At 43.7% G+C, this 26,491-nt stretch overlaps 1 protein-coding gene across 7 annotated transcripts in view; it reads right to left on the reverse strand.

Moving 5' to 3' along the window:
• Nek10 (NIMA related kinase 10) overlaps positions 1–26,491 on the reverse strand; it is a 196,438-nt gene that overhangs the window by 142,444 nt on the left and 27,503 nt on the right. For 5 of the 7 annotated variants that reach the window (XR_008217203.1, XM_052734077.1, XM_052734075.1 and 2 more), the window contains 14 exons: positions 25,252–25,336; positions 21,352–21,393; positions 19,474–19,552; positions 18,307–18,374; positions 16,441–16,520; positions 15,448–15,534; positions 12,707–12,931; positions 9,987–10,126; positions 8,510–8,571; positions 6,401–6,478; positions 3,763–3,827; positions 2,217–2,319; positions 1,999–2,127; positions 760–897 (listed from right to left, as the gene is read on the reverse strand). Coding sequence is in view for 6 of the 7 variants with exons in the window: in XM_052734077.1 (XP_052590037.1) it covers positions 760–897; positions 1,999–2,127; positions 2,217–2,319; positions 3,763–3,827; positions 6,401–6,478; positions 8,510–8,571; positions 9,987–10,126; positions 12,707–12,931; positions 15,448–15,534; positions 16,441–16,520; positions 18,307–18,374; positions 19,474–19,552; positions 21,352–21,393; positions 25,252–25,336 (1,381 nt within the window). In the remaining variant the exon portion in view is untranslated. The remainder of the gene's footprint in view (positions 1–759; positions 898–1,998; positions 2,128–2,216; positions 2,320–3,762; positions 3,828–6,400; positions 6,479–8,509; positions 8,572–9,986; positions 10,127–12,706; positions 12,932–15,447; positions 15,535–16,440; positions 16,521–18,306; positions 18,375–19,473; positions 19,553–21,351; positions 21,394–25,251; positions 25,337–26,491) is intronic. The other 2 variants (XM_052734079.1, XM_052734076.1) reach the window with 1 other exon arrangement.

The raw sequence follows: 26,491 nt of genomic DNA on the forward strand, positions 1-26,491 counted from the left end.
GTTCTTTTTTCCTCAAATAATTCTTCATGATCACAGCTAACTGAACTATTATATCACACCAGCATATAGTGCTTGTGCTAACGAGAGTAACCCTGAGGATAGTGGTGTACACCTTTAATCCCAGCACTCAGGACAGGGAGCCAGAAGGAAGGGTCAAGGTTACCACCCTTGGCTGCACAGCAAGTTTCAGAGCAGCCTAGACTACACAAGGCTGGTCAAGAAAAGGAAAAGGAAACACAACTCACATTCTAGATTTAACAAGTCAGACTGGGGGGTGTCAGCAGTTTGGCTTTACTTGACTGACGTTGGGGGTCTTTCTCATTGCCTGTGTAGTAAGTAGCTTGGGAACCAAGCACTGAAGTTGGATGGGGGTTGGGGGTCTTTCTCATTGCCTGTGTAGTAAGTAGCTTGGGAACCAAGCACTGAGGCTGGAAACTCCTCCCATTCCCGTGTAGTAACTCGGTAGCTAAGCACTGAACGTGACCATGATGAAGACAGGAGGGCTTCTCATCCATGGTGTGTTCTGGCTTGTAAGCTCAATTGCTTTGTATCCAAGGCCCTGCGATAAACTCCTAAAAGAGTTTCCATGGCTCAATAACAAGCTTTAGGAAAAACACTGGTAAAAATATCACTGCACCAATGTCCAGCATTTCACACTGAACACACCAGATTATAAACAGCATGAATAAGAACAGCACAAGACCTCAACCTCGATGACATTTATGTCAGAGACATCTCAGAAATAGGACAAATATTTACCTGCTCCTTAATTATTGTTAATTCAGAAACAATGTTCCTCACACTGCTGTCTCGGTCTTTCTTATCCTTTCCAAATGCTGGGTTATGTAAATTGACCTCCTTCATTGCTAAAAGATTTTGACCACTACGTTTTCTAACCTAAAATAAGGAAACAACAAAAAAATTTAATTAAATACTCTGATGAGAACTGAGGGTTAAGACAAAGACAGATGAACTAGAATAACAAAATCACACAGTTAACCAAGCCATAACATGAGATTCTAGCTCAGCAGTTTTCAGCCGAACGGCCCTTTCACAGGGGTTGCTTTCAGATATCCTGCATATCAGATATTTACATTACGATTCAGTGAAGTGACAGTAGCAAAATTGCAGCTATTAAGTAGCAATGAGATAAAATTATGGTTAGGGGTTGTGGTGGTTTGAAAGAAAATGGCCCCCAAAGGGAGTGGCATTATCAGGAAGTATGATTTTATCGGAGTAGGTATGACTTTGTTGAAGTAGATATGGCCTAAATGGAGGAAGTGTTACTGTGAGGGCAGGCTTTGAGGTCTCCTATGCTCAAGCTACACCCAGTTCAGACCACTTCCTATTGCCTGTGGGTCAAGATGTAAGACTCTCAGCTCCTTCTCCAGCATCATGTCTGTCTGCACACCACCAGGTCCCACCATGATGATAATAGAATAAACCTTTGAAAATGTCAGCCCCCCCCCCATTAAATATTTCCTTTATAAGAGTTGCCATGGTCATGGTGTCTCTCCACAGCAAAAACCCTAACTAAGGCAGGGCCACCACAATGTGAGAAACTGTATTAAAGGGTTACAGCATTAGGAAGATTGAGAACAACTGTTCTAGCAGCATTTACACTAAGCTAAGCTCAGATCTGTTATCTTCTGGTTTGGTCCCTCCTGCAGTACTCAGTAGGACTTCACTGTGAGGAGCAGAAACACTGGTGTAAATGTATAAACTATGTCATGCACTGGGACAAGCTGTATTGACTATTTTCCTGTGATAGGTGAAGATGCCCTGTCTCAGTCAGTGAGCAGTTACTAGAGCTGAGAGCCAAGGCAACACCCACAGCATTACCACTCCCTGTTGGACATAAACAATCATTCTCATTTTTATTTCTATTTATTCTCTAGTTTTCAGTGACAAGGACTCTAGTTAAAATGAGTATGGACATCAAAGTGTGATTTCAAGTTTGTTTTGAAATATGAGAACTCTTTCCCAGGGTAGAATCACCTTATAAACACAGCCAAAAGCGCCACTTCCGAGATGGTCCAACACAGCATAGTCGCCTATGTACTTCAGCGGTGCTTTCTTCTGATTGATGCTCTCAATGTTCTCAGCAATTTGCTTCAGTTCATCTTCCTAACCAAGTTATAAAAGGGAAATGGGTTGCTGTTATTTTATCCTGACCACAGAGCAGCCTGCCCAAAGTTTTACAACTCAAGACTTACCAATAGCAAATTCAACTGTGATACCAAGTCCTCATAGGCACTGATATCACGAACATAATGTCCTATGTCAATGAAGATCTCAAACAGGTCAGTGGGAAAAAGCCTACAGGGAAACACACACACTTAATGTGGAGCTTGGGTACAGTGAGCCACTGCTTCCCTTCTGGATGCAGCTCACTCACCAGTTAACCCTAACAACCAACCTAACTTGACTAGGTTATCAGCAGAGTATGGAAATAACGTGCTCTGTCTTATCATGCAAAGTTATACTGTAGCTGTATTTCCTGCAGAGTAAGCAAAGACGAAGAGCAATGTTCTAAAGACCCACTGAACAACACTGTGCTGTAGTTACCTGCTCTGTACTTCACACTTAGAAATGGGGAGGAGTGGATCTCACATTATTTGTTTCTATGACAATAAAAGGCAATGGAGCTGAAACAGATTATGCCATGGCCTTGTTTATAATCTATTTGGTGGTACACACACTAAGTGTATTCAAAGAGGATATTTGTTGGGTATTTACAAAGTATTTAGCACTTACATGAAGTCATTTATTACAGTTCTAAACTTAACCCCAGGATGTAAATATATTTTTAATTTTTAAATTATATGTTTCATAAAAATAAAATACTAGTAATTGAAAAAAATGGAGAGAATTATGCATTTCCAAAGTAATGGCTTCAATGGCCTCTTAAAATGTTTGAGTTCATTAAAATGGATGGCTTTGGGCTATGAAATGAAAGTTTATAATAAATAATTTTCCTTTCTTTTCCCTAAATTCAAATGTCACAGGAAAATAAAGCAACAATATAGAGTGAACCACACCTTCTCAACAAAGGATTTGATCTGACATCCAGACTTTCTTCATCAATACAATTCTGGTACACAAGGTTGTGGACCTGGATTTTGTCCAAATGGTGTGCATGCCCTAGATGTTTAATGTGTCTGCTTCCTAAGGCCTGTTTTCCCATACTCAACTCACCTCTGGCCCAGTCCTGGGTCCCAGCCTCTCAAGGGCACCTAAACAAACTCTTGGTTGGTAAGGGGAAATGACAAGAATAACTTTGGAACTTCTGAATGGTCAACAACAAGTACGTATTTTGATTCAATCCATTCACGGTGTTGATACTCTTAGTTACAAGCAGAGCCTCAGCAGTTACATGGTTTGTGAGGTGTTGTGCTGATGTAGTCAGCTGTCACGTGGCATGTGAGGTGGCTGCAAAAGCTGTTAAATCGGTGGAGTCTAAGAAGTCTAGAGAGGCCAAGCAGTGGTGATGCACGCCTTTAATCCCAGCACTCGGGAGGCAGAGCCAGGCCGATCTCTGTGAGTTCGAGGCCAGCCTGGTCTACAAAGTGTGTTCCAGGAAAGGCGCAAAACTACACAGAGAAACCCTGTCTCGGAAAAAAAAAAAAAAAAAAGTCTAGAGAGGCAGGGCTTGCATGGAGCCATCCTCTTCCCACAGTCCCTCGTTAAGAGTGAGAAACCAGGCTGGCCCAACCAGAGCCTCGGTTTAATTTTTACGCCCACGTCACTTCCAGCTCATACCTTTTAAAGAGTGGCCTGTTCCTTTCCATACTGAAGAGAAACCTCAGGGCTCTGAATGCATAACACTAGGACAAAGAGAGGACACTTAAAGGGCAGCCCAGCAAATACAAACATTTCAGTGCAGAGTTACTGGCAGCAGATGTTACAGAGGCTTCCCTGTGTGTGGCTGGCCTACGCTGCAGGCCAAGCCCATAAACAGGAAAAGTAGCACCAATTCTGGGGTCCCTCTCCTGTCTACAGGGCTGGTGCTGCAACATGCTGGAGATGTGGCCCTGTTTACTCCACATTGGCCATTGATTCCTTTCTAGAAAGTACAAAATGAGCAGAGAGATAAGAAATAATAGTCCTCTGCCAAGGAAGCCATACAAAAAAGACTTCCAGGAACTCAGGGTTCACTCTGTCTATTCATACGGTTTCTAACCACTGGAAACTACTGCACATAAAAACAGTAACAGGCACACTGGATTCAAATGTGGCAGGTTGGTCTCCTGAATAAAAGCCCTAACCATTCTCCAAATAGAACAATGAACAGTTGATCATCAGAAGGCTTGCAAAGAGGCCTGAGTGCTTCACCTGAGAGAAGCAATTTTCTGGGGCCAGCAAGATGCCTCAGTGGGTAAAGGCATTTTCTGTCAATCCTGAAGACCTGAGTTTGATCCCCAAGACCCACATGGTGACAAACTGTTCTTAGACATCCAATATGCTCCATGGCATGACTGCCTACACACATAATCACACACAAGTAAACAAATGCAGTTAAATATTTTCATATGTAAAGAAAATAAACTTCTAATATTCTGCAAGGGAGAAAGAGAGAGCAGAAGGAAGAAGAGGGGATGGGGTAGGAAGGAAGAGAAGTGGAGGAGAGAACACAAGGGAGAAAAGAAATGGGGGGGGCGTGCCCTGGCTAGTTTTGTGTCGACTTGACAAAAGCTAAAATCATCTGAAAGGAGGGAACCTCAATTGAGAAAATGCCTCCATAATATCCAGCTGTAGGGCATTTCCTTCATTAGTGATTGATGGCAGAGGTGTGGTGCCATCCCTGGGCTGGTGGTCTTGGGTTCTATAAGAAAGCAGGCTGAGCAAACCGTGGGGAGCAAGCCAGTAAGCAGTACCCCTCCATGGCCTCTGCATCAGCTCCTGCCTCTAGGTTCCCAGCCCATCTGAGTTCCTGCCCTGACGCCTTTCCTTCCCAGTTTTCTTTTGGTCATGGTGTTTTACCACAGTAATAGAAACCCTGACTAGGATGGTGGGATTGGGTGGGGGCAATAAACCGGTACACTTGTGACCCAGACCACCAGTGGAGTGATTATGGTCTTCTGGAAACCTGGGATCATTTCATAAAATTGATGATCTGAACATAGAACGCCCAAACAAAGCTGCCCAGAGTCTGACAGAAAATAAAGGGACATAAAGGAGCCTGGGGAAATGGTGGAGAACTGTACTCCTTGGAACCCTTTCTAGATGGGGTTCTAAAACCTGTCTTGGCTTACCAAAGCTCGTGCTCATGACAACTCTGACTGACTGTGCTGTCCAAGGGCAGTGTCATGTATCTGAATGCACTAGAGAAGCCCAGCTTTCCTATGTTCTCATAGTAGCTTTCCAAAACCCCTGCCTGGCTGCACATAGTAGTAGCAAGAGGCTCTGAAAATCTGGCTGTTATGCTAGATGACAATATTAAAGCCCTTTTTAGAATGATCTTCCTTTTGAACACACACATAGAAACATGGAAAGTGTATATAATTATGGGGAAGCATATGATATCTTCATGCACATGTGCGTTGTACAATGTCTAAGCAAAGCTAGACACACCTATCCCTTCAAACACTGGCCTTCAAAGTAGCTTTGCTCCCTTTTGTAAATGACTTAGAAAGAATAATAAACTGCAACTCCACAAAAGTGACCTTTGTCATTCTGGTGTCACTGGGAACACAGTCCCTAATGCTCACCCCCCAGAAAAGCACAACAATCCTATATAAGTGTGCCTACTCTTTGCCTTTGACACTCTGTTTTAACACAGTCCCTAATGCTCACCCCCCAAAAAAGCACAACAATCCTATATAAGTGTGCCTACTCTTTGCCTTTGACACTCTGTTTTAAGACACACAACTCAAGTCACTCAGCAGCTCACCTGTCCCCAAGTACCCTCTAAATTCTCCACATCTACCCTGCTAATAACACTCCCATGGAAATCCCTGCCACCCTGGAGCAGCTGTGTCCAGGGGCTCCCTGTCCCCTTTTAAATCCCTTCTCATCCATCAAAGTCCATTTCCTGGGATTTCCTCTTCAAAGACAAAATGTTGGTGACTGTGGTTCATGTTTAAAGATGACAACCACTTTTCCATTGTTGTTATATTCTGGTGTATGATGAAATCTCTTTTAAAAGTACAACCAACAGGTGAACAAAGAAGTCACCAAATAAGCCACATAAGTCATACACACAAAGGAACTACTGATGGGCTTTTCATGCTGTTTGGAGTCACTGGTTTCCACCCTGACTCCATCAGTGAGCACATTCCCTTCCAGCTGCATAGAGCCCAATACTCAGCTAAACAATCCTAAAAAGTACAGATTCTCTTATCAAAGGCTCCCCAGATTTCAATACCTTGAGATAAAAAGCAAAAGACAGGCTTGTTACCTGTAGTAGAATGGTTTTTGCTGCATTCTTTTGTTTATTTGGTAAAATTAATTTTGCTATTGTATATACACCATTTTCCTGGAAAAATAAAGAGGCCATATATCAGTGACCAGTAGCAATACTACAGAGAGAGACAAGCATTCAGAAGCAGTAAAAGAGCCTTACAACAGCCTGAACAGACAGTAAGGACTAAAACTGTTAATGTAATACTTTCAAATGCCAAAGACTACAGACAAGCTTAAGTTTTTCAAGGTAGAATTATATGATATTATGTACTAAATTACATAAATTTGAAGTGATTTAAATATTACAAAAACAAAGAGTGGGAGAATATGAAGGGACAGGATAAAGGAATTCAAACATCTTCGTAGTCAAACTCTGGGCTGGAGTGATCGTGCAGTCAGTCCCCAGAACCGAAGATGAAAAAAAAAATGGCGTCAGCCGGCCGAGGTGGAAAAAAAAATGGCGTCAGCCGGCCAAGGTGGAAAAAAAAAATGGTGTCAGCCGGCCGAGGCGGCTCACTTGTGATGCCAGTGCTGAAAAGGCAGAGATAGGAGGCTCCCTGGAGACCACTGGCCAGCCAGTCCAGCCGAATCAGTGAGCCCTGTGCCAATGAAATACCCTGCCTCAGAAACAAGGCTGGGGATGGACAGCCAGTTTGGTAACTAAAAGCACACACTGCTCCTGCAGAGGACCAGAGCTTGGTCTCTGCATTAAAGTCAGTGACTCACAACCACCTGTAACTCCAACTCCAGGGGATCCAGTGCCCACTCTGGACTCCGAAGGCACCTGCACTCTCATGGGCACAAACTCACAGGCAGACATACACATACATGCATCATGTTTTATCTTAATTTAAAACAGTGGACAGACATCTCCTGATGAATGCTTCCTCTGACCTACACACACACATGCATGGGTACCCACACACATGAATGATCAGACACAGGAAAACACAGGTACATATACATTCCAAAACTACCAAATTCAAACTATAAAACATACTTTTTCCCTTTTTGTTTTGATAATTAAATAATACACAGAGATTAATCATTTTGAAATAAGTATTTTTAAGAAAAGGACAATGACAAAAAAGGATAAACTTTAAAGAAATCCAGTGTGGAACAGCACTGTTTTACACTGCTCTGACACATACATGGAGGTGAAAAAAAGCCTTTCAGCTTTCTGCCAGCTGTGAGTATATGGCATCTTATCCACCTCCACGAATCTTACCATTATAGCCATAGCCATCCTGTAGATTATTTTATAATTCTGTTTTATTCATGAGTACACTCATGAGAGGTGGAACCATGTTCCCCCTCTGGGAGCAAACCCGACCAGTCATGACAACAGAAACTGTGCCCAACCTGGCTGTTCTTCCCACCACTCCCCCCCGTCATGCTGTCTATGTATGGGCTTTATCTCACGCCACTGCCACCACGCATTCTGAAGGTGATTCCGCAGCTGTTAGTCCTTTCCTCTGTAAAACTCAACACGAGGGAGTTACCCTGAAAGAGCCCGAATGAACGGACCACAAGTGAGGCCAGGAAGAGTTACTTCAGCTGTCAACTTGACACAGCCCAGTTACCTGAGGGAGCCTCAGTGGGGGATTACCTCACTCAGCCTAGCTTGTGAGTGTACGGAGTTCATGCTTTTGATTGTTAGTCAATTTAGGTGGGTCCAGCTCACTGTGGGCACTGTCACCCCAGGGTAAGTGGTTCTGGGCTGTACAAGAAAACAGGTTGAGCACACACCAGAGGGAACAAGTCAGTAAGCAGCACTCTCCCATGGCTTCTGTTTCCTTTCTTGCCTCAAGGTTCCCACCTTGAGTTCCTGCCCTGATTTCCCCAGGGACGGAGTGTGACCTGGAAGTGTATGTTAAATAGGCCCTGACCTCTCAGAAGCTGCTTTTAGTCAGTGTTTTATTATAACATGAAAGCAGACTAGAGCATAATACAACTGAGTTAACTAAGGACAAAAATATAAACTGGAATTCTATAAGCTAAAGAAGAAATGTTAAAATAGTTTTTAAATTACATGATGGGTCCTCAAACCAATGTGCTGGAATACAAACTGCAACCCAAGGGCACTGGGTCCTGATGTCCTTACCTGGACCACTTGGTGGGCATTGGTATCATTAAGAGCCAGTTCAGTGAGGGCAGCACAACAAGCTAGGAGGGAAGCAATCAGACCTGTCATAATCTCCAGTACCCAGCATGTGCCCAGCATTTGCCAGAAATACAATAAACGGGTGGGTAAATGAATCACTGCTCTCAGTACAGTCCCCAAACCCTGGTGATCAGACTATGTTCTACAGTTTCAGAGCGGGTGACAGACTGTCGGTCATCAGAGACACTGGGACACAATTCCTCCTACTGAGCTACACATGTTACGTTGAAGACTTCTACACATCACCATGTATTTCTCACAATATTTCACATGAGCAAAGCTAAAGCCTGGGGATCTTGAGGAACATGGCTAAGGACACATGGCCACCCCCCTAGGTGGAGGAAAGACTCGGACTCCACTAACTGCTTATCGTTCTTACTAAAATGTGAAAGGGGTGATGTCAAGTAAGCCCATATCATGTATACAGCTCCAGAAGACTATCTATGTGTACCCTAGGTACCCCATCAAGCAGAACACCTGGGGAGTTCTAGCCTCCAAGCCTCTTATGTCCCTCTCTAAGCACTGACTATCCCTATAATCCCACTGTGATGACCACTAATTGCACCAGTCTGAGAACAGCCAGACTACCAGGAACTCTGAGATGAGCTAGCATGGTGTACCAGGAACCTTTAAAAAGGTACCCAGCACAGCCTGTGTAGAGGTAGAGGCCTTCCTGAGTACACACAAACTTCAGAGGGAAGGAAGATCTAGTTCTCTGCCCTCGTGTGCCTGACAAAACTTCTCTTCGGTTCTCCAGCAGCAAATCTCTGTGAACAAGCAAGCCTGTCTTGTGACCTTTGCCTTTCAGCTCTTGCCCTCCACCGCACATGTCCCTTGTCTCAGTGCCTCCCCACGGTCCACTGGCCTCCAGCACCCTCTGCTCCTTTCCAGGCTGCTCCAGGGTCCAGACCGACCTGAAGCACCCACACTGCATGGCCACTCTACAAAGCCCAAAGGTCAGGCACCCTGACAGGTGCAAGCTGGAGGAAACTCAACCAGGAAAAGGCCTGCTCAGCTCAGCTTTCACGTCCCTTGAGAAGCTCCCGCAGCTGTCTTCCCTCTCAGCTCCTTGGAGCTGGTCTGTGGAAGAAGACTCCCTGACCCCTCATGAGTGGGATGTTTGTATTCAATAGGATACTCTAAGATCAAGGAAACTGTAGGAAGCATGGTTCGGGCCCAGACCAAGCTGTGGGCTTTAGTCCAGCCTTGGCAGTGATCTCATCTGCTGTATCATTAACCTGCCTGTCCAATGCCACTACGGAGAAGGCTCTGGCATCCATGCGGATTCACTGTTACACATCTGGAATCCTGCAATTGGGTACACTCAACACCACTATACTAATGTTATAACACAGAATAACAACACAATAAAGAATGCAGAACTAAGTAACAAAACCCAATTATGTAAGGCAGACACCTGCTTGGAGAGAGGCAGTATTTTCCTGTATTTCTCCAGGGCTTAACTCTTCTGATAAATGCAGCTGCTGGATCCGTCCTGCAGCATTTGCGCTGGATAGGCTGCCGATGGAGGAGCGATCAGAAACAAAATTCCTATCTCTGGAAAAGGAAAGTTACTGCTCAGGCCACTTATTTATTTTCTTCTGTACCTTAAACACAATAAAAATCTCATAACGAGCCCATATTTTGTATAATAAACAAACAAGTAAATAAACAGAAATCAGGTTGTGAGGTTTTCTATGTTCTTAATTGCTTTATCTGCAAACTCAGCTAGAACCAAGTGTGGTGTTTAGGGTGAGATGAGAGGCCCTGCACTCCCCATGGCTGAACTCTTGGGGCACTGCAGTCTGTGTGTGGGTGCATCTCAGCCAGGATTCCTCTGAGTTCCTCTTAGTGAAAACCAGTCCTGCTGAATCTTCAAACTGTTTGCTCTTTGTCTCCCTACCACAGGAGTCTCCATGAGCATGGCTTGAAGCCCTGTCTCCACCTAGCCTTACCAGCCTTTTCTCTCTGTTCTCTCTTCTCTTTCCTCTGGCTGAAAGCACCTTTTGAAAGCTTGCCCTCTGTTTTGCTATTTCCGGGGCTGCCCTGGTCTTTAGATCAGTCTTCAGGGCTGTGCTCATCACTCAACCCTCATTCCCCATCTTGACTGTTTGACTTCCTCCCTTCTACAGCTCAGTTACTCATCTTCAGCCACAGCTCACGAATCCATGCTCGGCAGTTGGTCTGCTGCGTGCTGGGTGCACAGCTTCCCACCACAGACTCTGTCTGTTATCTGTTTTGTTCCCTTTGGTTGATAGGGTTCCTTTATTTATTTATTTCTCATGACATCAGCTGTTTGGGTCTGTACGTTCCCACACATAACACAAATGGAATCTCCCCGTCTTCCCTCAGTGCTATCCGGGTCACTCTGTTCTTTCTGTCATGAGCTGGGACAAGGAGCAGCTCCTTTGATGGTCTTATCTGTGGACATAATTATCTTGGAACTCTCTGTAGTGATCAATGTGCCTGACAGGAATGTGCTTGCTGTTGGAGGCTGCAGGTGTACAGGCCTAAATGGGTTTCCTGAAAACCGCCCAGCAACAGCCTGTTAACACTCGCTCTGCCAGGCACCACGCAGCTCCTCGTCTAGCACCAGCCCCGGCGGCCAGGTGCAGGCATAGGTCCAAGCAGACTGTACTTACCCAGCTAGGAATAAGCCCTTCCAAATCACCTTAGCTACTTTAAACATCCAATAAGAGTTGACATGTATCACCTTCTCAGGGATAAGTTTTCCAACACCATACATGGATGGAGTTGGAACATGAGTCTTTAGACATGAAAGAATTCCTTTCTATCAATTATATAAAACCTATGACTTGAGCTAATGAGGGGAAAATGCCTGTTATAATTAGCTTTAACTAATACTTCACTATTACAGAATTCCAGTCATCACTGAGAAAACAGCAACTATCCAAGGATGACTACATCCACTATCTTCACCCTACAAGCACAAACAAAACAACCATGCAACTGTTCTGACCAAGGGAATAACCTTGTATGTCGCAGAACTGGTGAAGTATTTATAATCTATACATCTAAGTAACTGAGGCTTTTATGAAGCTAGGAGGATGTCAGCAGGCCACATACTTTCCCTTTGTTTTCACAGTGACAGAAATCATTAAGGAAGTTTATTGTTCATACATCCACAGTCTCTTCTAATGCTCTGAAATATTCCCACAGAGAAAACCCGTAAAGGAATTGTATGTACAAAATCTTAGTCATATCAATTTGATAATCTCTGGTGATGTTAAAATGGATAAGCCACTCTGCCTTAGAGCACAAAATAAGCTCTCTTTTGAGCAGAAATATCTACCTGTGACTCTGACTTAGCACACTTGGGGCTGAATTATGCCTTATAATAATATTCAGTAACAGAATATTCCCAAAGATGGTCCCAATGTGTATTACTACTCAATACTTCAAGATATTTAATTCATAAAATATAGTTACAATGCAATATATACCCAAGCGATTTCAATTTCAAATTATTTTAACAAACCATCCCCTTTCATGCTCATGGGCTAGAAGCTACTAGAAAGCAGGTATGGAGGTGTGGTGTTTTGAATGAAAATGACCCCCATAGGATCATAGGGAGTGGCACTATTTGAAATGATTAGGACATATGGCCTTGTTGGAGTAGCTGTGGTCGTGTTGGAGGAAATGTGTCACTGGGCCTGGGCTTTGGAGTTTCAGATGCTCAAGCCAGGCCCAGTATCTTTCTCTCTCTTCCTGCTGCCTGCTGATCCAGCTGTAGAACTCTTAACTATTTCTCTAGCACCATGTCTGCCTTCATGTCACCATGCTTCCTGCTAAGATGATAATGGACTAAACCTCTGAGCTGTAAGCCAGGCCCAATTAAATGTTTTCCTTTATAAGAGTTGCCATGGTCTTGATGTCTCTTCACAGCAACAGAACAATGACCAAGACAGGAACAGTATACCTTTTATCCCATTTCTTGGAAGGCAGAGGCAGGTGGATCTCTGTGAGTTCAAGGCAAACCTGATCTAAATAGTGAGTTCCAGGACAGTCAGGCCTACATAGAGAGACCCTGTCTCAAAACACAATAAGACACACAAACAAAAAAAAAAGAGCTACTAGAATATTTTACTAATTTATAAGACCCAGGCCCCCACTTACCCTCGTAAAATATGAAGGAGCTGCTTGATGCCACCCCAGATACGGATTTCCACACTGGTCTCTGGGTCCTCACACACCTGGACCAGAATCCAGACGACGCTCCACAGCAACTTCAGGTGGTCAGAGTGGAGCAGACTGAGCAGGATGGGGATGCCCTCGTAGAGCTTCACCTGCTCCTTCACCTGGGGCTCCGCACAAAGCAGGCGCAGAAGCTCTGCTGTAAGTCTGGTGTAACAGAAGCAAGCGTGAGAATCACCCCCACCCTGCATCAGTGACATCACATGACCAGAGCATCCACTGGAACACAGAATCCACACTTGAGCCATTGCTCTTCTCACCCTGTGATCCTCGATCATGAGTGAGGGGTGGGACCCTCTGCCAGTCCTCTCTCTGTTAGATCATGGCCCACCACTTTAAGAGCAGATCCACCTCTCCTATGGTCTGTCTTGACCAACGCTCTGCTGCCTTTGTCCCTGTGTCCTATTGCCTAACAGGAATTCTTCATGCTCTACCTGGCTTGAGCTACAGACAAGCTCCCTATACCTTGGGGTAAGTTGTTACAAAGGTAAGGGTTCTCTCTCTCTCTCTCTCTCTCTCTCTCTCTCTCTCTCTCTCTCTCTCTCTCTCTCTCTTTCTCTTACACACACACACTCCTCTCTCCTCTCTATCTCTCTCTCCTCTCTCTCTTTCACACACACTCTCTCTCTCTCTCTCTCTCTCTCTCTCTCTCTCTCTCTCTCTCTCTCTCTCTCTCTCTCTCTCCCTTTTACCCCAACTCATATACCATGCATCCATGGTGGCAATCTCTCCTACTTTCAATTTAAGCTGATAATGTTTATAATGCTGTCCTACCTCACAGCAGCATCATATTACCTCATATTACCTCTGTCTGGTATGATGTACTACCCCTTTTAACACTCCTCCTCCTCAAAGCCAGGCCATGGCCAATGGTTATGTAGCCCTCTCTCTCCTTATAAAGCTCATTTTCTGCAGGGTAATTCCATGGCTGCTCCTTGCTGGAGCAGAGTGTTCGCTTATGCCCTCTTTCTCCTAAACACTCTTCAGGGTTCACATTCCCACACTGCTCTGCATTTCCACTCCCAGAGGACTTCTCGACGCTCCTCTCCCTCTCAGGCCCCCCCCCCTTCTAGCTCTGATGTTAAGAACACATGTTCTATGTGGTGGGTCAAGCCTGTAATCCCAGCACTTAAAGAGGCAGACACAAGGATCACAGAAAGAACAAGACCAGCCTAGGGAGAGCTACTTATCAACCCATCTCAAACAACAACAACAACAACAAAAAATGTGTCTTCTTTGGTAAGCAGCATGCTTATCTTCTCAGACTTTCTACAAGAAACATTCTCTCTTTATTCTAAGTGCATCTCAACATGTAGATGTATTCCACTCCTACCCTGTTTCCACGTGTGTTATCGGAATATAAATGTGCTTAAAGTCTTTTTGGGAATTCACATCATGTTCACGGGAAAATCCACACCATCTTACCATGCAAAATGCATCCTAAAAACCTGGGTAAACATGTTACATGACCTCATCTGTAAAATATGAAAAACAATAGTTTTGTGTAGATAAAGGGGCCTCAGGAGGGCTCAGGGAAGGTCCTTATGTAGGGAAAGAGCTGATCAGAATTAGCTACTTTTTTTGCTTATCGTCAACTGTTCTAGTTTTTGACACTTTGCCTCCTTCACCCCAGCTTCAGTGCCTGCCAGCCCACTCTTCTCACACGTGCAGTGTCTGCCTCTACGGTACAGCACAGTCTTTGCTGAGACACTTCCTCCTGTCCCCCGTCACTCTGATCGGGAGTTTCTATTCTGTGCTGAACCTTGTTGACTGCATCTTCCAGGGCACCAGAGTCCTGCAAGGACCCAGGGAGTTCTCCCTGCCTGTCCCAACCTCACAAGGCATGCTCTGATCTTACTCAACTGTGGTAGGGTCTGGCACCTTGTCTCTTGAGTGAGTTCAAATCACCAAGTCTGAAAGCATAGACTCTTGTCTAAACCAACACTCTTATAAAACAGTGTTAAGTCAGCTTGGAAGAGGAATTTCAAAAATGTCACTGCAAATATCAGATCTCCATCATTTAGGATTTCTATACTCTTGGCTTTTCAGAAAATTGTAGTTTAAATGCCAAACAATACAGATTTACAATCCTAAGCACACCTAATCGACTATACAGAGTCTTCCTTTAGAGCAATGCACTGCTGAAGCAGAAAGGAATCAATTTTGTTCTAGATTCTGCTGTGAGTTACAATGTGACTCAGTCAACATCTTAGCTCACTTGCCTTAAACACAATGGCTTTTAGCAACTTCATTTATTCCACACATTAATCTAAGATTGAGAGAGAGAGAGAGAGAGAGAGAGAGAACTTAAAATTTCTTCCCCTAAACTTTTTATTTAGACAAATGCAACAACAAAATTAATAATGATGCAATCATAAAATTATGATTGGATTCTATGTACCTCTTCCCCCTAGTGTCCTCACATTGTCTTAAATGGAAAAGAACTGCCAAGCTGACTCATGATATTCAATTAACAATATAGATGACATAATTAAAAAGTATTTTTATCACAAATGAAACAGCTTTTAAGGGGGAGGAGAGAGACAACAATATTCTGGAGCCAAATTTGATGATCTCCCTCTCATGTTGGGAGATCATAGACTTAAGTTACTGCAAGTTCCATGTTCTACTGTGGAAGCATTTTCATGAGGATCAGACCCTACCTTTTGGAAAGTAAGTCATATTCATGCAGAATCATCAAGAGGTTTTCTACTATGTTGAGTTCACTGATCTTCTCCCTACACTCTGGACTACAAATGCAACATTATTAGTAGTTACTAAAAACATATTCAACTTCAGCCACATTTTTCTATCCTAGTGGTCAGAGTAGCTTATGTGGTGGTCTGAGAATGACTCCCATAGGCACATAGGTTTGACTCATTGGGCCCTAGTTGATGGAACTGTTTGGGAAGGATTAGGAGATGTTGCCTGTCACTGGGGGCAGGTTTTGAGGTTTCAAAAGACTCAGGCAATGCTGTTAACTCTTTCTGCCTCATGGCTGTGTCTCAAGATATAAGCTCCCAGCTACTGCTCCAGCACCATGCCTGCCTACCTGCAGCCATGCTCCCCACCATGATGGTCATGGATACACCCTCTGAAACTGTAAGACCCAAATAAATTTTTTCTTCTATCACAGCAATAGAAAAGTAACTTAGACACCTTGTAAGGAGTTGTGAGGCAAGAACATGGAGAAACTAGGAATTGTATACTGTTCACAAAAACATAATGATCTGCTTATTGACATAAAAGTATATTTATAGCTCTATCATTTAAAATAATGACACTATAGAAGGACAGGTTTTCAAAGCCAAATTTTATCATTGAAAATGTCCTATATATTACAGGGGATATATAGGTGAGAACGAAGAAAGGAGGTCTGGGAGATTCAGCTGGCATAGGAATGTAGTTGTTCTGACGCTCACAGAAGGGAAACCATCAGTCATGCTCCCTCAAACACCAGATGGCACCTGAGAGCAAGTGGGATGCCCCGCTGTAGGGCCTTCCTTTCTAACGTAAATTATGCTTTCTAACCAGGTGACTCTTCCCCATACCGTGTTTCCCATGTGCCTCCACTCCAGGCTTTAACTGAGCAGGCAACAGATCAGCCTGTGTGTTTGTATCTCTCCCACCTCTGCTTCCGTAGTAGCCACACTTACCTCTCTGCTAAGCTAGCTAGGGCCAGAAGAGTACCCAACAGGACGTTAGTGTCTCGGGCACCAAGTAGATTCACTAATGTCTGAAATGAAAGAGAAAACACAATTACAGAAGTCCTAGGAGCCTCTTGAATGGTGCACTGTCCCTAAAGATCACAGACACTGACTCTTTGCTATTTTTTTCTGGATTCTTTTCTTTTGCTCAATTAAAAAATATATGTACACAAGTGGAAAATGTATATATGATTTTATAATTACTTATTTGTTTTCTTCCTAATGTTACCAACTAAAGTGGTATTGAGTGTCTTTATAAACCAGTGGTTCTCACCCTTCCTAATGCTGAGACCCTTTAATACAGTTCCTCATGTTGTGGTGACTCCTAACCATAAAATTATTTCATTGCTATTTCAGAACTGTAATTTTGATTCTATTATGAATCGTGGTGTAAATATCTGACATGCAAGATATCTGATATTTGACCCCTGTGAAAGAGTTGTTCGACCCCCTCAAGGGGGTTGGGACCCACAGGTTGAGAATCACTGTAAAACATAACTTTTTTATAACCAGGGCCAAATTGTTTAATACCTCATGGCTTTCCTTGAGAATAATGCAGTCCCTGAATCCTCATTGGTGTAAATTCTCTTCCTCCTAGGTTTTCAGAATATAGATCCCCTCCCATCCCCCCAAAACATTCTTGCCAAACACCTCCAGTCAGAGCTGCAGTGTGTGAAGTAGCTGCTGGGATGGAGTTTGTTTCCATCACACGGGCACCCTTTACACTTCCTTCTGTTGACATTGTCATCTTTCTCCAGGTCCTTGCTCATCCCCACCAGCGCCTGATTTATTTCACAAACTTCAATCCCAGAAACATCATTTTCAAAATTTTTGCCAAGCCGACTTAACAACTTAATGTTACTTTTTTGTCAGATCTTAAGCAACAGCAGTGAAATCACTGTCTGTTGAGAAAACTTCTGTGCACCACCTAGATTCAAACCCTAGACCATAGCAGTGTATGTTAACGTATTTCAGGCTCTGATACATACAATTGCTTCCTGGATAGGAAGACTCAACAGGTTATTGAAATCTGCTCTACATAGCTGCCTGCTAAATAGTAGAATAATTTATTTTAAGGTGCATGCTTGTGTGCCTGTGCCTGTGCGTGTGTGTGTGTGTGTGTGTGTGTGTGTGTGTGTGTGTGTATGTGTGTGTGTGTGTGTGTGTGTGTGTGTGTGTGTGTGTGTGTGTGTGTGTGTGTGTGTCTGTGTGTCTGTGCGTACGTGCACATGTGCGGGTATCTGTGGTGTTGCTGGAAATGCAGAGCCCAGGATCCCAGGCATATTGAGCAAATGTTCTTTCTCTGAGTCACATCTCCTTCCCCTTAAAGTAAATCCTTGACCCATAAGCTTGTAATACTATACCACCTTGTGAGTCTGCATCACGTGAAATTGCTATATCCAATTATCTTTGGCTTACAGACAAGGGTGATTTGATATGATTCTAACTAATAAAACCCTACAAGACAGATGGGCTTTGTTTATATGTAAATGTGTATGTCTTTTATTTGATGACTTTCATTTGTTTATTTGTAAATAAACAGCAAACAACTCCATTCTGTTTATAACATTAATGCACTCAGCTTGCATTATATTGAACAGAAAAGTAAAATCCATCATTCACTGTGCCAGTTATTCAGTCCTTATGTTCGTAAAGAAAATAAGGAGATGAGAAGTCATCATTTTAGGCTGGGTGAACAGTGTTATGACTTCTAATGACGTGTAGCTTGACCATCAGGCTCTGAAACTGTGCATGTGAACTGACGCCACAGAGTACTGTGGAACTCAAGAACCAGCTCTTTGAGGGCCCACTCACCTTGTGAGCTCCGCTCTCAGTGACCCATTCTCTTTGGTCTTTCACAGCAGCGAGTTTTTGAAAAATATCTGTTAAAGAAAGAAATCATTCAAAGGGAGATCCAGAGATCAAAAGAGGCAGTAGTCATGAAACCTCAGGTCCTCAAATGTGATAGGAAAGTAGAGAAAAGAAAAACAGAAACACAGACCCACAAAAGGAACAGTAGAGGACAGGACATACCTTTCAACTCTAAGAACTACCCATAAGCTCACCTAGTATTATAAATATGAAAATATCACAAAAGCAAATCCCCTTGTATTTAAAGTTAAACAGGCTCCTGAACCTTTTTACAAACTCAAGGCCTTGTACTTAAGAGGCCTTGCTCACAAATATGCCAACTCATGAGAGAAGGTAGTTCAGCCAGGACCTGAAGCCTGGGAAGGTTCCTGAGCTGAGAGAGCTGCCCTCCAAGAAACTTTCTGGGCCTGGCATCTCCCCTGCACATGAGAGCCAGTGTGTGCCCAGCCAGCAAGCACAGGAAAGCAGTCTGTCCACACAAAGACAAAGGGCTTGAGCTGGCAACCCGAGCAGCAGGAAGCCTGTGGCTTGCCACACCTAGAGGGACTGGAAGGGAGAGGGGAGAGAGAGGAAGGAGGAAGGTGGGGATGCAGGAGCTCTAAGGTGGAGGGGTGTGGGTAGAGGGGAAGTAAGGGAAGAGGTGGGAAGAGAAACTGGTCAAGCTTCCCACAGAAGCCAGATGAATGACTAAGATGCCCATGCCCAGGCCTCAACTTCCATGCCGCTCTCCAGGTGAGGTTCTCAGTTTTCTTTTTCAGGCTCTGGATAGTCCAAATTCTCTGAGCTAGACATAATTATTACACAAATTTTAGGGGCAAAAAAAACCCCTAAAATCTGATATTTTCACAGAAATTAAAAGGTAGAACTCTTCACCAGATGTGGCTTATATGGAAGACTTCTTTCCTGAAACAAATGTTCTTGCCAAAGGAAGAGCTGCCCTGGGAAGATTTGGGGACCCGTGCTGCGGAATCCATCCGCTGGCACAAATGCACACACCATGTGAGTGAAACACCAGTAAGAACATCAGGTGCCCTTTCTCCTGCTGCGAACATCACACTCCATTCCCAGCAAGTCCACAGAATTAGCTGTGTCCCTGGCAACAATGCTTACATGTCATGTTGACCAGCTTGTCCACACAATGTTGCTCCTCTGCGTAGCCCAGGTATTCGTTGGCCACGATCTCCATGTACTGTTTGAAAGACCAACCCAACAAGCCGGTCAGAAAGCTGGCACCAAAAGTGCACAGGAAACAAGAGTGCAGGGCTTAAGAGGAGCCCCAGATGGCACAAGAGGGAATCCAACCGCTGCTCAGTACTCCTGTGCCTGTGGTACTCAAGAGCAGGACACTGGGTTTAGTGTTTCCCAAGTTTTTTTTGAATGTTGAAGGAATTCTGAAAGCCTTTAAAATCCCAAAATGACTTGTAACTGAATAAGTTCATGGTGTGCTTTATGTAAGATATACATGATAATTCGAGTCTTTGATTTACCTTGCAGTGAAATGTTTGTAACATACTATATATATTAATAATTAATATTTTATAATATCTCAAATTATATTTAACCAGCATACATACAAAAATTAGTAATAGGGATGAAATAAGATATCTGATAACTCCTTCCTGTCAATAACTAAGAAACAGACTCAGAGAAACTCACATAATAAGAGAGCAGGAGTGATAGGTAAGTGATAAGATCCTTTACAACATATGGAAGTTCACTTTGTTCAATGAGGTAAATCTCTAATTAAACTTCTTTTTAAAAACTGAACATGGATCACCTTCTCAGGATCCAGTGTTCTGACTGTGTTCAGTTGTCATGGGTTGAAGCAGATGATTCAGGGGTTCTAGTCCAGCCTGGGCTACATGGTGAGATTATTGCTCATATAAGGATAAACAGGCAAATAAAATAAAAATAGCAGAGTGTGTATAAACCTGTTATTTAGCTACTAGAGGAGGCTGAGGCAAGAAGACTGCAAGTTTGCAGCAACCTGGGCTTCATAGTGAGATCCATCCCAAAAGTCAAAAAAAGTCAACATAAGGGCTGGAATGACGGTTGTTGGTGGAATGCTGGCCTAGCTTTCTTACCCAGAAAAGATAAAAAAATAGAATAAAACTAATATAAATAAATAAATAAATAAATAAATATCACCTTTCTTACCATAGCTTTTGTGAGACTGGGCCATTCAGAAACTGTTTTGCTCTCTTAACAAGCCCTAGTTGCTGAGTAGGTGCTCAGCACATATAGTCACCTGTCTATCATTCCTCATAACATAATTTAAGATACTACAAGACACGAGGCTAAATAAAGTAGTTTGTTATAAAATTCTTTTTCATGCAAAAAAAACCCCTAAAATCAGGATCATTCCTTATATTATCACCAACTTATGAATCAAGAGTGGGTGTTTTATGTGGGGAAAACGTAATGACGTCATACTTCTTCACATCATGGGAAGTGACTGGACAGGCAATGCATATCATGACAATAGTCTTTCTTGTCATCATTAGCTAAAGACCTTCAACTTTAAAAGTTTTTTAACTTAGTTAAAATGTTGCAAATTAAAAAATGAAACCTTTTACAACACTTTTTTTATTTTCACCAGCTGGGTAAATGAGGCCAATTAGCAAGAACAAAGTATTTTCCATCACTCTCTGTCTGTGAGTGTCATGTCTCAGAGCCACAGTTACCAACCCCATCTGTTTCTGCCTGGCAGGCAGCAGACACAGACACGCGTTTGTTGGCTGTTTTGAGCATTAGCAGCTCATGACTTGAGCTCCAATACAAGCAAATCCCCTTTGTTTCTTTTGAAGACAATCTGGGGAGGCATCCTAATCCCTCAGCTACTACACTTACCTCCAACCTGAGTGTATTAAGGGTGAATATTTAGAGAGAACCAGGCACCAAGCCCACCATTGCATGATTATTTAAACCTTATCCAGAAATTAACCCAGAATGTAAAGGCAAGAGCAGCTTCCAGAGAAGCAATCCTACCTGGGCTAGGTCTTCAATCCCACCCAATTTATGCAGTATTTCCTAATAAAATAAAAGCAATAGGTAGAGCATGTTAGAGGAGAAGAGGTACATATTTTACAAGTGACTCCATTACTAAGTTGTATGATTTATTATTGTTTCTTCAAGTTCCACATTCTCACATAAACACAGAATATTTAGTATTTGTCATTTCATACTTAAGATAAATTGCTAATGAATAAAAATTGTGTTTGTTGAGATTTAAAAAAAACAAAAACAAAAATAAAAACTAAACAACCAAAAAACATTTGGTCAGAACTGGAGCCTGCCTCCCATTTCTCATTCTCTGTACTTCTTCCTACTACCAGAAAAAAAAAATTAGACTTGGGAAATGCCCAAAGCTAAAAATATGAACTTGTGGACAAAAAGCAGCAGCAGCAGCAGCAGCAAATGGTGAGCGGCAAAGTGAGGAGCTCAGGCACTACGGGCTACGATGGGAACAAGGAAAAGAACGTTCTGGAAAAGCCAAGATTTAAAAATAGACTGGAGTAAACAGCACTCAGGTGCTAGGTAAGAGGAAGGTCTCTGCAGAGCAGCAAAGTCACAAGACAAGGTGGTGCTGTTGTGCCCTCCTGCCCAGTAGTCAAGAAACATTACCTCCCATTACCACCTTTTATCATCATCTCTAATGTAACTACAGCTTGGAGGCTTTTAAGATCTGCCCTTGCCTCTGACAAGCAATGTGTTAGAGATTCCTATAATCAGTTTAGCTGAGCATTTATCCTGTGGGGGACCCCACCTAGCCTTAAAAATCCAACTTAAATCCTCTAATTGCAAATAATTCTAAATAACTATGTCTTTAAAAATGGCTTCTCTGTTCTTTCATAGCTTTGTTGTGGTTGAGAAGCTCCATTAAACACTCACCTAAGCCTCAGGACGTTAGCAGCCAAGTCTATAAACCATATCAGTCAAGGAAGAAGGCCTGGCAGCTCATGGCAGGCTGGCTAACTGTCTTCTGAAGCAAAATTTGTACATTAAGTTCAGTGTGTAAGTGAGGCAGTACATAGACACGACAGAAGGAAGCGGACTGGGTGGACAGCTGATGCTTTAAGAAATGGAGGCGTGGGGCTGGCAAGATGAGGCACCTGCTGCCAGGCCTGATGACCGGAGCTCCATCCTAGAGACTCACATGGTGGATGGAGAGAAACATTCCCATAAGCTGTCCTCTGACCACCCCATGTGTTCTGTTACATAACACACACACACACACACACACACACACACACACACACACACACACACACACACAAACACACACGTAAATAAATAGAAATGAAATTTTTAAAAATTGAAAAGATAAACTGCAGTCATAAATGTGAGAAGACCTGAACAGCTGGACAAAGAAAGGAATGCTTTCAGGTATTCAAGTATTATATAGATAGTGAATGATAGGTGGAAGAGAGAGAAAACCTGGCTAGCAGAAGGGCCATTACTTCTGCAAGAAGGAAGGACAGCTGCACACTAATCCAAATATTCAAATAACAAGAAAGAGAGGAGAAGGCTCCCACCAGAGGGGCTGGGGCTCCTCTGGAGAACTCATGATGCAGTTTTGTAAGGACACAGGCAGGAGGAGTGGGCACGGAGTGGAGATGGTCTGGAGCTGCACTCTAGACCTGCACACTGACAAGTGGGGAGCGAAGCGCAGTGATGGCGAAGCCTTGCTGACATTCGCTGCAGGATGGTGCAGTAATCCCCACCACGGCCTTGTGGCTGTGGCCAAGAATTCTTGGCAACTCAAAGCATTATACAACTGGCAGAGTGCACTCTCTTCTGGTCAGGCCGGGAGCAGCCGCTCGGGAGAATCCCCTTCTATGGAAAGACTGTCAACCCGGGACACGGACATAGTGTGTGTCAAAATGCCATAAACAAAGTAGTCACTGCGTTCCTTGCTTTAAAGAGGAGTGTGATCTACCTTCTGCCAATCAATCAAAGGCAACATAAAAAAGGCCATACTTTAAAAGCAGATCAGCAGTCACCAATATTCTCAGCAAACAAGGTATGCTGAGGTAAACCTTTTGTTGATGTCTTGTAAGCCTGAGAACAAGCTGTTCCTCCTTGAACACTCTTTAATATTCTGCATATAGGGTTTTTATCCAAATGGAGACTTATCAGAGAGCAAATGTGGGGCTCACTGATGAAGGGGAGTAGCTAGCACACCCTGGGCCTGGCAGGAAAAGTCAGACGCATGCTTCTCCTTACATATACCAATCACATAGCTTGACAGAAGGCAGCTCTGAAAAGCAGAGTTCACCCAGCTCCATACAGTGGCTCACAGGTCTGTGGACAACCAGGACAGAATGCCATTTGGTGGACACCCTGACAGCACATGCAAAGGGTTCAAGTGACAGTAACAGCACAAAGCTGGTTTAGAATGTATGTGAGGAAAGGTATGCAGCCTCTGAACAGAAGATACAGTGATCAGCAGCCCCAGAAAACTCCAGTCAAGGCGAGACACATTTTGTTTTAGTGCTAAGTTTGGGAAAGATGATGATTGGGGCAATGAAAGGGAACATTCTGTCTTTACCAACAAAACTGAATCTACCATAAGTACCTAGGTGCTACGAGCTTCCCAGTAGTTTGGAAAGACTCAGCATAAAACAAGATCCTTTGGAAGGAAAAAATCCAACAGTCTGTACAAATAACAGGCATGCTTGAGATGTTAACATGGTTGAACAGAATTGCCATGAGGCCTCTCGCACCGTGTCAGCCCAGCCAGCAGCCTCACTGATCAGAAATGCCTCTAGGTGCTTCCGAAACACAGTCAACTTAGCAAACAGTAGCACCTGCAGCTCCCTCCCTACCTCCAAGCCAGGCTAGAAAGCTTTGAACCAGATCCCTTGGGTAGGCCATTCTTTAAAGTCTCATTGCTAAAGGACCAAGCCCTTCTTATTCAAGGCAAACTATGGCCCTGTGGCTCATCATCCCCGGCATCTCCTGGAACTGTTTTAGAAGTGCAGAATGAGGCTGGAGAGAAGGCAAGGTAGTTAAGAGAACTTGCTGTTTTTGAGGGGACCGGAGTTTGGTTCCCAGGATCCCTATCAAGGTGGCTCACAACCACCTGTAGCTTCAATTTCAGGGACCCAAACACCCTCTTCCAGCCTCTGGAGGCACAGGAAGACATATAACTTCAGAGCAGACACATACACATGCACATAAATATAATGAATCTTTAAAAAGAAATGTAGAATCAGGAGCCTCAGTTCCCACCTCCTGACTAAGAATCTGTATCTATGAGATCCCCATTGATTTCTGTGCACATTAAAATGCAAGAAGCTGTAAACTAGAGACGACACATCCAACTAACAGTGATAAACGGGGAAGGTTAGAGCTGCAGGCCCCTCCCCTGAGACCAATAGGAGGGAGGCCCTATGCTCTCCTGGGCTTAGAGTTACCAGCCGAGAGCTGGGAAGGGATGGGTTCTTGGCAGCTAACAGGCTGCAGCCCTGCTGTTCCCAGGGGTTGCCTCTGGAGTCACGTGGTAAGCTCCCCTCTTGTCACTGGTGGCTCTGCCCTGGTGAGCCTCGTGACCTTAAACACGCTTCAATGCGTGGACTACTGTGTACCTCCTTGAACTCAAAATGGCTTCAAAGGTTTGACATAGACCTGTAGCAGACATAGACCAGAACTCAGTCATTGAACCTTACAGGTTAAGTGTAAGCATGCAGCTGTACCGGCCTGCAAATCCCTGCGTCCTAGTCTTTTCAAAGAGCAGGTGAGCTGTGCGCCACATCCGGAAGGAAGGTCCTGCCTCGTGAAGCAAACACTAACATGGTCCATCTTGAAGAAAAGCCCACTGGGTTTTTAATTTAATTATTTCATTTTTGTTAGAAGTGAAGAACAGTTTTACTTTTTCCAACCAACCTGATAACATGGATCCCTCATTAGCAGCCTCAGACAAATTAACACTCTCAGAAAATGAATGGATGGAGCTCGATTAACCCACTCTCTGAAAGAAGAAAACAAAAGAGGGTATGTTGGTGTTTAGACCGTTCACAAACAACACACAGCTATGAAGGAAAGGAAAAGCTGTGAAGGAACCGGCCAGTGGTCCATCTCAGCTTCATCTGTAAGGGACTGTGACTTGGTATTTCAGCCTTGACCCACACCAATGTAAAACACTGGAAGCCATCTTTGTCTCTTTGGTAACAGGACCCTCCAAACAAATCTGGTTCTGAGTACTCACACTAGCTTAGTAATATTTCATAGTGTCCCTAAATCAAAACCAAGAGCTAAAACTTCCAATACTTAGGTCCAGCTTAAGAAGCATCAATGTTCCAACAGCCTAGTCTCCACCTGAAAAAGTTGTATGCATATACTGAGAGAACAAAAACAGACAAACAAACAAACAAGCATTGTGAGATAGTTTCACTCTAGTTTTCCCCTTTTTTTTGGTTTTTGAGACAGGGTTTCTCTGTGTAACTTTGGTGCCTGTCCTGGATCTCACTCTGTAGACCAGGCTGGCCTTGAACTCACAGAGATCCGCCTGCCTCTGCCTCACGAGTGCTGGGATTAAAGGCGTGCACCACCACTGCCCAAGCTTCACTCTATAAATCAGGCTGGCCTTGAACTTAAGATCCCAGAACTCTGGAGGCTGAAGAGGAGAAGGAGGATCTTAAGTTCAAGGCCAGCTTGGCCTAACAAGAATCCTTCACTGTCCTGTCATCACATTTCTGAGCCAGACATGGTAGTAGACACTGAAGAGCCTAGAGCTGGGAAGGACCCAGAGTTTAAGGTCACCCTTGGCCATATACTGAGTTTGAGGCGAGCCTGAGCTACACTGAAACATCCTCAGAACAACAACAACGAAAGCACAGCAGCAGCCCACCTCCCTTCCGGTTAGCATAGGGGAAGACAACACAGTTCCTCTGGGTGTCCCCACCCCAGCCCCCTTCCCCTGACAAATGTCTCTGTCCTTCAAGCTGGGCCTCAGAGAGTACATGCCATCCTGAGTCCAGCTAAAGCTGGTAGTAAATGTGTTAAAACATTAAAGGTGCCTTCCTTGCCTCTACCTTGTTTTCCAAATTCCCCAGCAGCACCCAAACCCCTCAGAATGAAAGTCTCACAATCCATCCTCTTGCCCATAAGGCTCTGCAGGACCTGT

This window comes from Peromyscus californicus, unplaced genomic scaffold, assembly GCF_007827085.1.
Source record: "Peromyscus californicus insignis strain IS unplaced genomic scaffold, ASM782708v3 Scaffold_12__1_contigs__length_115047231, whole genome shotgun sequence".
Taxonomy (NCBI): Eukaryota; Metazoa; Chordata; class Mammalia; order Rodentia; family Cricetidae; genus Peromyscus; species Peromyscus californicus.